This window comes from Oncorhynchus nerka, linkage group LG4 (assembly GCF_034236695.1).
Source record: "Oncorhynchus nerka isolate Pitt River linkage group LG4, Oner_Uvic_2.0, whole genome shotgun sequence".
Taxonomy (NCBI): Eukaryota; Metazoa; Chordata; class Actinopteri; order Salmoniformes; family Salmonidae; genus Oncorhynchus; species Oncorhynchus nerka.
In genome coordinates this window covers 96562412-96573721 of record NC_088399.1, presented here as the reverse complement: position 1 = coordinate 96573721, position 11310 = coordinate 96562412, and the positions used below count along the sequence as shown (strand labels likewise).

The window sequence follows — 11310 nt, the reverse complement described above, 5'->3', positions numbered from 1 at the left end:
AGGGGGATAGAGCCAGTAGATAATGAGCCAGTAGATAATGGGCTGACTGAGGGGGATAGAGCCAGTAGATAATGAGCCAGTAGATAATGGGCTGACTGAGGGGGATAGAGCCAGTAGATAATGGGCTGACTGAGGGGATAGATAATGAGCCAGTAGATAATGGGCTGACTGAGGGGGATAGAGCCAGTAGATAATGAGCCAGTAGATAATGGGCTGACTGAGGGGGATAGAGCCAGTAGATAATGGGCTGACTGAGGGGATAGAGCCAGTAGATAATGGGCTGACTGAGGGGGATAGAGCCAGTAGATAATGGGCTGACTGAGGGGATAGAGCCAGTAGATAATGAGCCAGTAGATAATGGGCTGACTGAGGGGGATAGAGCCAGTAGATAATGGGCTGACTGAGGGGATAGAGCCAGTAGATAATGGGCTGACTGAGGGGGATAGAGCCAGTAGATATGGGCTGACTGAGGGGATAGAGCCAGTAGATAATGGGCTGACTGGGGGATAGAGCCAGTAGATAATGAGCCAGTAGATAATGAGCTGACTGAGGGGGATAGAGCCAGTAGATAATGAGCCAGTAGATAATGGGCTGACTGAGGGGGATAGAGCCAGTAGATAATGGGCTGACTGAGGGGATAGAGCCAGTAGATAATGGGCTGACTGAGGGGATAGAGCCAGTAGATAATGGGCTGACTGAGGGGGATAGAGCCAGTAGATAATGGGCTGACTGAGGGGGATAGAGCCAGTAGATAATGAGCCAGTAGATAATGGGCTGACTGAGGGGGATAGAGCCAGTAGATAATGGGCTGACTGAGGGGGATAGAGCCAGTAGATAATGGGCTGACTGAGGGGGATAGAGCCAGTAGATAATGGGCTGACTGAGGGGATAGAGCCAGTAGATAATGGGCTGACTGAGGGGGATAGAGCCAGTAGATAATGGGCTGACTGAGGGGGATAGAGCCAGTAGATAATGGGCTGACTGAGGGGGATAGAGCCAGTAGATAATGGGCTGACTGAGGGGGATAGAGCCAGTAGATAATGGGCTGAGGGGGAGCCTGAGGGGGATAGAGCCAGTAGATAATGGGCTGACTGAGGGGATAGAGCCAGTAGATAATGGGCTGACTGAGGGGGATAGAGCCAGTAGATAATGGCTGACTGAGGGGGATAGAGCCAGTAGATAATGGGCTGACTGAGGGGGATAGAGCCAGTAGATAATGGGCTGACTGAGGGGGATGAGCCAGTAGATAATGGGCTGACTGAGGGGGATAGAGCCAGTAGATAATGGGCTGACTGGGATGACTGGGGGGCCAGTAGATAATGAGGCTGACTGAGGGGGATAGAGCCAGTAGATAATGGGCTGACTGAGGGGGATAGAGCCAGTAGATAATGGGCTGACTGAGGGGGATAGAGCCAGTAGATAATGGGCTGACTGAGGGGGATAGAGCCAGTAGATAATGGGCTGACTGAGGGGGATAGAGCCAGTAGATAATGGGCTGACTGAGGGGGATAGAGCCAGTAGATAATGGGCTGACTGAGGGGGATAGAGCCAGTAGATAATGGGCTGACTGAGGGGATAGAGCCAGTAGATAATGGGCTGACTGAGGGGGATAGAGCCAGTAAGATAATAGAGCCAGTAGATAATGGGCTGACTGATGGGATGACTGATAGATAGAGCCAGTAGATAATGAGCCAGTAGATAATGGGCTGACTGAGGGGGATAGAGCCAGTAGATAATGGGCTGACTGAGGGGGGGGACTGAGGGGGAGAGCCAGTAGATAATGGGCTGACTGAGGGGGGATAGAGCCAGTAGATAATGAGCCAGTAGATAATGGGCTGACTGAGGGGGGATAGAGCCAGTAGATAATGGGCTGACTGAGGGGGGATAGAGCCAGTAGATAATGGGCTGACTGAGGGGGATAGAGCCAGTAGATAATGGGCTGACTGAGGGGGGATAGAGCCAGTAGATAATGGGCTGACTGAGGGGGATAGAGCCAGTAGATAATGGGCTGACTGAGGGGGATAGAGCCAGTAGATAATGGGCTGACTGAGGGGATAGAGCCAGTAGATAATGGGCTGACTGAGGGGATAGAGCCAGTAGATAATGGGCTGACTGAGGGGGATAGAGCCAGTAGATAATGGGCTGACTGAGGGGGATAGAGCCAGTAGATAATGAGCCAGTAGATAATGGGCTGACTGAGGGGGATAGAGCCAGTAGATAATGAGCCAGTAGATAGATGGGCTGACTGAGGGGGATAGAGCCAGTAGATAATGGGCTGACTGAGGGGGATAGAGCCAGTAGATAATGGGCTGACTGAGGGGGATAGAGCCAGTAGATAATGAGCCAGTAGATAATGGGCTGACTGAGGGGATAGAGCCAGTAGGTAATGGGCTGACTGAGGGGGATAGAGCCAGTAGATAATGGGCTGACTGAGGGGGATAGAGCCAGTAGATAATGGGCTGACTGAGGGGATAGAGCCAGTAGATAATGGGCTGACTGAGGGGGATAGAGCCAGTAGATAATGGGCTGACTGAGGGGATAGAGTCAGTAGATAATGAGCCAGTAGATAATGGGCTGACTGAGGGGGATAGAGCCAGTAGATAATGAGCCAGTAGATAATGGGCTGACTGAGGGGGATAGAGCCAGTAGATAATGGGCTGACTGAGGGGGATAGAGCCAGTAGATAATGGGCTGACTGAGGGGGATAGAGCCAGTAGATAATGAGCCAGTAGATAATGGGCTGACTGAGGGGGGATAGAGCCAGTAGATAATGAGCCAGTAGATAATGGGCTGACTGAGGGGGATAGAGCCAGTAGATAATGGGCTGACTGAGGGGATAGAGCCAGTAGATAATGGGCTGACTGAGGGGATAGAGCCAGTAGATAATAGGCTGACTGAGGGGGATAGAGCCAGTAGATAATGGACTGACTGAGAGGGGATAGAGCCAGTAGATAATGGACTGACTGAGAGGGGGATAGAGCCAGTAGATAATGGGCTGACTGAGGGGGATAGAGCCAGTAGATAATGGGCTGACTGAGGGGATAGAGCCAGTAGATAATGGGCTGACTGAGGGGATAGTCAGTAGATAATGGGCTGACTGAGGGGGATAGATAATGGGCTGACTGAGGGGGATAGAGCCAGTAGATAATGGGCTGACTGAGGGGATAGAGCCAGTAGATAATGGGCTGACTGAGGGGATAGAGCCAGTAGATAATGGGCTGACTGAGGGGGATAGAGCCAGTAGATAATGGGCTGACTGAGGGGGATAGAGCCAGTAGATAATGGGCTGACTGATGGGGGATAGAGCCAGTAGATAATGGGCTGACTGAGGGGATAGAGCCAGTAGATAATGAGCCAGTAGATAATGGGCTGACTGAGGGGATAGAGCCAGTAGATAATGGGCTGACTGAGGGGGATAGAGCCAGTAGATAATGGGCTGACTGAGGGGGATAGAGCCAGTAGATAATGGGCTGACTGAGGGGGATAGAGCCAGTAGATAATGGGCTGACTGAGGGGGATAGAGCCAGTAGATAATGGGCTGACTGAGGGGGATAGAGCCAGTAGATAATGGGCTGACTGAGGGGGATAGAGCCAGTAGATAATGGGCTGACTGAGGGGGATAGAGCCAGTAGATAATGGGCTGACTGAGGGGGATAGAGCCAGTAGATAATGGGCTGACTGAGGGGGATAGAGCCAGTAGATAATGGGCTGACTGAGGGGGATAGAGCCAGTAGATAATGAGCCAGTAGATAATGGGCTGACTGAGGGGGATAGAGCCAGTAGATAATGAGCCAGTAGATAATGGGCTGACTGAGGGGGATAGAGCCAGTAGATAATGGGCTGACTGAGGGGGATAGAGCCAGTAGATAATGGGCTGACTGAGGGGATAGAGCCAGTAGATAATGAGCCAGTAGATAATGGGCTGACTGAGGGGATAGAGCCAGTAGGTAATGGGCTGACTGAGGGGATAGAGCCAGTAGATAATGGGCTGACTGAGGGGGATAGAGCCAGTAGATAATGGGCTGACTGAGGGGATAGAGCCAGTAGATAATGGGCTGACTGAGGGGGATAGAGCCCAGATAATGGGCTGACTGAGGGGGATAGAGCCAGTAGATAATGGGCTGACTGAGGGGATAGAGCCAGTAGATAATGGGCTGACTGAGGGGGATAGAGCCAGTAGATAATGGGCTGACTGAGGGGGATAGAGCCAGTAGATAATGGGCTGACTGAGGGGGATAGAGCCAGTAGATAATGAGCCAGTAGATAATGGGCTGACTGAGGGGGGATAGAGCCAGTAGATAATGAGCCAGTAGATAATGGGCTGACTGAGGGGGATAGAGCCAGTAGATAATGGGCTGACTGAGGGGGATAGAGCCAGTAGATAATGGGCTGACTGAGGGGGATAGAGCCAGTAGATAATGAGCCAGTAGATAATGGGCTGACTGAGGGGGATAGAGCCAGTAGGTAATGGGCTGACTGAGGGGGGATAGAGCCAGTAGATAATGGGCTGACTGAGGGGGATAGAGCCAGTAGATAATGGGCTGACTGAGGGGGATAGAGCCAGTAGATAATGGGCTGACTGAGGGGGATAGAGCCAGTAGATAATGGGCTGACTGAGAGGGGATAGAGTCAGTAGATAATGAGCCAGTAGATAATGGGCTGACTGAGGGGGATAGAGCCAGTAGATAATGAGCCAGTAGATAATGGGCTGACTGAGGGGATAGAGCCAGTAGATAATGGGCTGACTGAGGGGATAGAGCCAGTAGATAATGGGCTGACTGAGGGGGATAGAGCCAGTAGATAATGAGCCAGTAGATAATGGGCTGACTGAGGGGGGATAGAGCCAGTAGATAATGAGCCAGTAGATAATGGGCTGACTGAGGGGGATAGAGCCAGTAGATAATGGGCTGACTGAGGGGGATAGAGCCAGTAGATAATGGGCTGACTGAGGGGGATAGAGCCAGTAGATAATAGGCTGACTGAGGGGGATAGAGCCAGTAGATAATGGACTGACTGAGAGGGGATAGAGCCAGTAGATAATGGACTGATTGAGAGGGGATAGAGCCAGTAGATAATGGGCTGACTGAGGGGGGATAGAGCCAGTAGATAATGGGCTGACTGAGGGGGGATAGAGCCAGTAGATAATGGGCTGACTGGGGGAGCCAGTAGATAATGGGCTGACTGAGGGGGATAGAGCCAGTAGATGGGCTAATAGAGCCAGTAGATAATGGGCTGACTGAGGGGGATAGAGCCAGTAGATAATGGGCTGACTGAGGGGGATAGAGCCAGTAGATAATGGGCTGACTGAGGGGGATAGAGCCAGTAGATAATGGGCTGACTGAGGGGGATAGAGCCAGTAGATAATGGGCTGACTGAGGGGGATAGAGCCAGTAGATAATGGGCTGACTGAGGGGATAGAGCCAGTAGATAATGGGCTGACTGAGGGGGATAGAGCCAGTAGATAATGGGCTGACTGAGGGGATAGAGCCAGTAGATAATGAGCCAGTAGATAATGGGCTGACTGAGGGGGATAGAGCCAGTAGATAATGGGCTGACTGAGGGGATAGAGCCAGTAGATAATGGGCTGACTGAGGGGGATAGAGCCAGTAGATAATGGGCTGACTGAGGGGGATAGAGCCAGTAGATAATGGGCTGACTGAGGGGATAGAGCCAGTAGATAATGGGCTGACTGAGGGGGATAGAGCCAGTAGATAATGGTCTGACTGAGGGGGGATAGAGCCAGTAGATAATGGGCTGACTGAGGGGGATAGAGCCAGTAGATAATGGGCTGACTGAGGGGGATAGAGCCAGAAGATAATGAGCCAGTAGATAATGGGCTGACTGAGGGGGGATAGAGCCAGTAGATAATGGGCTGACTGAGGGGGATAGAGCCAGTAGATAATGGGCTGACTGAGGGGATAGAGCCAGTAGATAATGGGCTGACTGAGGGGGATAGAGCCAGTAGATAATGGGCTGACTGAGGGGATAGAGCCAGTAGATAATGGGCTGACTGAGAGGGATAGAGCCAGTAGATAATGGGCTGACTGAGGGGGATAGAGCCAGTAGGTAATGGGCTGACTGAGGGGGGATAGAGCCAGTAGATAATGGGCTGACTGAGGGGGATAGAGCCAGTAGGTAATGGGCTGACTGAGGGGGATAGAGCCAGTAGATAATGAGCCAGTAGATAATGGGCTGACTGAGGGGGATAGAGCCAGTAGATAATGGGCTGACTGAGGGGGATAGAGCCAGTAGATAATGGGCTGACTGAGGGGGATAGAGCCAGTAGATAACAGGCTGACTGAGGGGGATAGAGCCAGTAGATAATGGGCTGACTGAGGGGGATAGAGCCAGTAGATAATGGGCTGACTGAGGGGATAGAGCCAGTAGATAATGGGCTGACTGAGGGGGATAGAGCCAGTAGATAATGGGCTGACTGAGGGGGATAGAGCCAGTAGATAATGGGCTGACTGAGGGGATAGAGCCAGTAGATAATGGGCTGACTGAGGGGATAGAGCCAGTAGGTAATGGTCTGACTGAGGGGGATAGAGCCAGTAGATAATGGGCTGACTGAGGGGGATAGAGCCAGTAGATAATGGGCTGACTGAGGGGGGATAGAGCCAGTAGATAATGAGCCAGTAGATAATGGGCTGACTGAGGGGGATAGAGCCAGTAGATAATGGGCTGACTGAGGGGGATAGAGCCAGTAGATAATGGGCTGACTGAGGGGGATAGAGCCAGTAGATAACAGGCTGACTGAGGGGGATAGAGCCAGTAGATAATGGGCTGACTGAGGGGATAGAGCCAGTAGATAATGGGCTGACTGAGGGGGATAGAGCCAGTAGATAATGGGCTGACTGAGGGGGATAGAGCCAGTAGATAATGGGCTGACTGAGGGGGATAGAGCCAGTAGATAATGAGCCAGTAGATAATGGGCTGACTGAGGGGGGATAGAGCCAGTAGATAATGGGCTGACTGAGGGGGATAGAGCCAGTAGATAATGGGCTGACTGAGGGGGATAGAGCCAGTAGATAACAGGCTGACTGAGGGGGATAGAGCCAGTAGATAATGGGCTGACTGAGGGGATAGAGCCAGTAGATAATGGGCTGACTGAGGGGGATAGAGCCAGTAGATAATGGGCTGACTGAGGGGGATAGAGCCAGTAGATAATGGGCTGACTGAGGGGGATAGAGCCAGTAGATAATGAGCCAGTAGATAATGGGCTGACTGAGGGGGATAGAGCAGTAGATAATGAGGCAGTAGATAATGGGCTGACTGAGGGGGATAGAGCCAGTAGATAATGGGCTGACTGAGGGGGATAGAGCCAGTAGATAATGGGCTGACTGAGGGGGATAGAGCCAGTAGATAATGGGCTGACTGAGGGGGATAGAGCCAGTAGATAATGGGCTGACTGAGGGGGGATAGAGCCAGTAGATAATGGGCTGACTGAGGGGGATAGAGCCAGTAGATAATGGGCTGACTGAGGGGGGATAGAGCCAGTAGATAATGGGCTGACTGAGGGGGGATAGAGCCAGTAGATAATGAGCTGACTGAGGGGGGATAGAGCCAGTAGATAATGAGCCAGTAGATAATGGGCTGACTGAGGGGGGATAGAGCCAGTAGATAATGGGCTGACTGAGGGGATGATAGAGCCAGTAGATAATGGGCTGACTGAGGGGGGATAGAGCCAGTAGATAATGGGCTGACTGAGACCTCTAGAAGGCCAGGTTATGTAGACCTCTAGAAGGACGGTGACGTAGACCTCTAGAAGGTCACCTGGCCTTCTAGGTGTCACTGAACGGGATTCATTATCATCAACCCTGAACTGTCTTGTCTGATAACACACACCTGGTTCCCATTTCCCCCTGATCAGTATGTGTATATATGTGCCCTCTGTTCCCTGTTGTCAGTTATTGTTACCAACTCTTGTGAGTACCTGTGCTACCATGTCCGCTGGTCTTGTGAGTACCTGTGTTACCATGTCCGCTGGTCTTGTGAGTACCTGTGTTACCATGTCCGCTGGTCTTGTGAGTACCTGTGTTACCATGTCCGCTGGTCTTGTGAGTACCTGTGTTACCATGTCCGCTGGTCTTGTGAGTACCTGTGTTACCATGTCCGCTGGTCTTCTGAGTACCTGTGTTACCATGTCCGCTGGTCTTGTGAGTACCTGTGTTACCATGTCCGCTGGTCTTGTGAGTACCTGTGTTACCATGTCCGCTGGTCTTGTGAGTACCTGTGTTACCATGTCCGCTGGTCTTCTGAGTACCTGTGTTACCATGTCCGCTGGTCTTGTGAGTACCTGTGTTACCATGTCCGCTGGTCTTGTGAGTACCTGTGTTACCTTGTCCGCTGGTCTTGTGAGTACCTGTGCTATCTTGTCTGCTGGTCTTGTGAGTACCTGTGTTGCCATGTTTGCTGGTCTTGTGAGTACCTGTGCTACCTTGTCCGCTGGTCTTGTGAGTACCTGTGCTACCATGTCCGCTTGTCTTGTGAGTACCTGTGCTACCATGTCCGCTTGTCTTGTGAGTACCTGTGCTACCATGTCCTTTGGTCTTGTGAGTACCTGTGCTACCATGTCCGCTGGTCTTGTGAGTACCTGTGCTACCATGTCCGCTGGTCTTGTGAGTACCTGTGCTACCATGTCCGCTGGTCTTGTGAGTACCTGTGTTACCATGTTCGCTGGTCTTGTGAGTACCTGTGCTACCATGTCCGCTGGTCTTGTGAGTACCTGTGTTACCATGTCCGCTGGTCTTGTGAGTACCTGTGCTACCATGTCCGCTGATCTTGTGAGTACCTGTGCTACCATGTCCGCTGGTCTTGTGAGTACCTGTGCTACCATGTCCGCTGGTCTTGTGAGTACCTGTGCTACCATGTCCGCTGGTCTTGTGAGTACCTGTGCTACCATGTCCGCTGGTCTTGTGAGTACCTGTGCTACCATGTCCGCTGGTCTTGTGAGTACCTGTGTTACCATGTCCGCTGGTCTTGTGAGTACCTGTGCTACCATGTCCTGGTCTGGTCTTGTGAGTACCTGTGCTACCATGTCCGCTGGTCTTGTGAGTACCTGTGCTACCATGTCCGCTGGTCTTGTGAGTACCTGTGTTACCATGTCCGCTGGTCTTGTGAGTACCTGTGTTACCATGTCCGCTGGTCTTGTGAGTACCTGTGTTACCATGTCCGCTGGTCTTCTGAGTACCTGTGTTACCATGTCCGCTGGTCTTGTGAGTACCTGTGTTACCATGTCCGCTGGTCTTGTGAGTACCTGTGTTACCTTGTCCGCTGGTCTTGTGAGTACCACACATCTTGTCTGCTGGTCTTGTGAGTACCTGTGTTGCCATGTTTGCTGGTCTTGTGAGTACCTGTGCTACCTTGTCCGCTGGTCTTGTGAGTACCTGTGCTACCATGTCCGCTTGTCTTGTGAGTACCTGTGCTACCATGTCCGCTTGTCTTGTGAGTACCTGTGCTACCATGTCCGCTGGTCTTGTGAGTACCTGTGTTACCATGTCCGCTGGTCTTAATGATTGTGCTACCATGTCCGATTGGTCTTGTGCAGTACCTGTGCTACCATGTCCGCTGGTCTTGTGAGTACCTGTGCTACCATGTCCGCTGGTCTTGTGAGTACCTGTGCTACCATGTCCGCTGGTCTTGTGAGTACCTGTGCTACCATGTCCGCTGGTCTTGTGAGTACCTGTGCTACCATGTCCGCTGGTCTTGTGAGTACCTGTGCTGTTGTATCGGCGTCCATGCTACGTGCACACACACACACACACACACACACACACACACACACATACACACACAAACGGATGTGTGTGTGCACACACACCAATTGTCACCAATAAAGTCAAATCTCTCACTGTCAACACCGTTGAGGATGGTTCACTCGGTTTCCTCTTCAAAAATTGCCCTGATCTGAATAACAAATAAGAGTTATTTGAATGGAATCTAATGATTTAATGATTGGCCAAGTGATTTGCATTAGTGCATCTGAATAGGATGTGTGTGTGTGTGTGTGTGTGTGTGTGTGTGTGTGTGTGTGTGTGTGCATCTGAATAGGATGTGTGTGTGTGTGTGTGTGTGCATCTGAATAGGATTGTTTCCTGACATGTTTTGTTATTCACAGCACTTAGTGACAATACAGGAACAGAGATGGTAATGAAACATCCCTGGCTCCTGGCTGAGCTGTGTGTGTGTGTGTGTGTGTGTGTGTGTGTGTGTGTGTGTGTGCGTGTGTGTGTGTGTGTGTGTGTGTGTGTGTGTGTGTGTGTGTGTGTGTGTGTGTGTGTGTGTGTGTGTGTGTGTGTGAAAGAGATATGAACTGGCAGTGGGAGGGGTCCACCTTGCGTCTTAAATGTGGTTAATGAGAGTTAATTGCTCTTTGAAAAGCAAGAGTGTCGGCCATTGAAAGCGGGGAAGATGCACAAACGTAGAGCCACAGTTTGTCAAAATAGACCGTGTCTAGAACGCTAAGATGACGAGGAGGGTTTATTTATCGGCAGTACTGTGTGTTCGCAAAGACCAGCTGGGTACTGAGGACACTGTAACTCTCATGCTGTCTCTTTGAGATGCAATATCTCTTCAGCTCTGAGTCAGTGTGGGGAACTGCTCTGAGTCAGTATGGGGAACAGCTCTAAGTCAGTGTGGGGAACAGCTCTGAGTCAGTATAGGGAACTGCTCTAAGTCAGTATGGGGAACTGCTCTAAGTCAGTGTGGGGAACTACTCTAAGTCAGTATGGGGAACAGCTCTAAGTCAGTATGGGGAACAGCTCTAAGTCAGTGTGGGGAACAGCTCTGAGTCAGTGTGGGGAACAGCTCTAAGTCAGTGTGGAGAACAGCTCTGAGTCAGTGTGGAGAACAGCTCTGAGTCAGTATGGGGTACAGCTCTGAGTCAGTATGGGGTACAGCTCAGAGTCAGTATGGGGAACAGCTCTGAGTCAGTATGGGGAACAGCTCTGAGTCAGTGCGGGGAACAGCTCTGACTGTCAGTGTGGAGAACAGGTCTGAGTCAGTGTGGGGAACAGCTCTGAGTCAGTATGGGGTACAGCTCTGACTGTCAGTGTGGAGAACAGGTCTGAGTCAGTATGGGGAACAGCTCTGAGTCAGTGCGGGGAACAGCTCTGACTGTCAGTGTGGAGAACAGGTCTGAGTCAGTGTGGGGAACAGGTCTGAGTCAGTGTGGGGTACAGCTCTGAGTCAGTATGGGGTACAGCTCTGAGACAGTATGGGGAACAGCTCTGAGTCAGTATGGGGAACAGCTCTGAGTCAGTGCGGGGAATAGCTCTGACTGTCAGTGTGGAGAACAGGTCTGAGTCAGTG

At 51.3% G+C, this 11310-nt stretch overlaps 1 protein-coding gene across 1 annotated transcript; it reads right to left on the bottom strand.

Moving 5' to 3' along the window:
• Positions 1 to 7913: 7913 nt before the first annotated feature.
• LOC135571556 (uncharacterized) lies at positions 7914 to 9332 on the bottom strand. Its single transcript, XM_065018156.1, has one exon. It carries the CDS (start codon positions 9330 to 9332, stop codon positions 7914 to 7916), a length of 1419 nt encoding a protein of 472 aa, XP_064874228.1.
• Positions 9333 to 11310: the final 1978 nt, after the last annotated feature.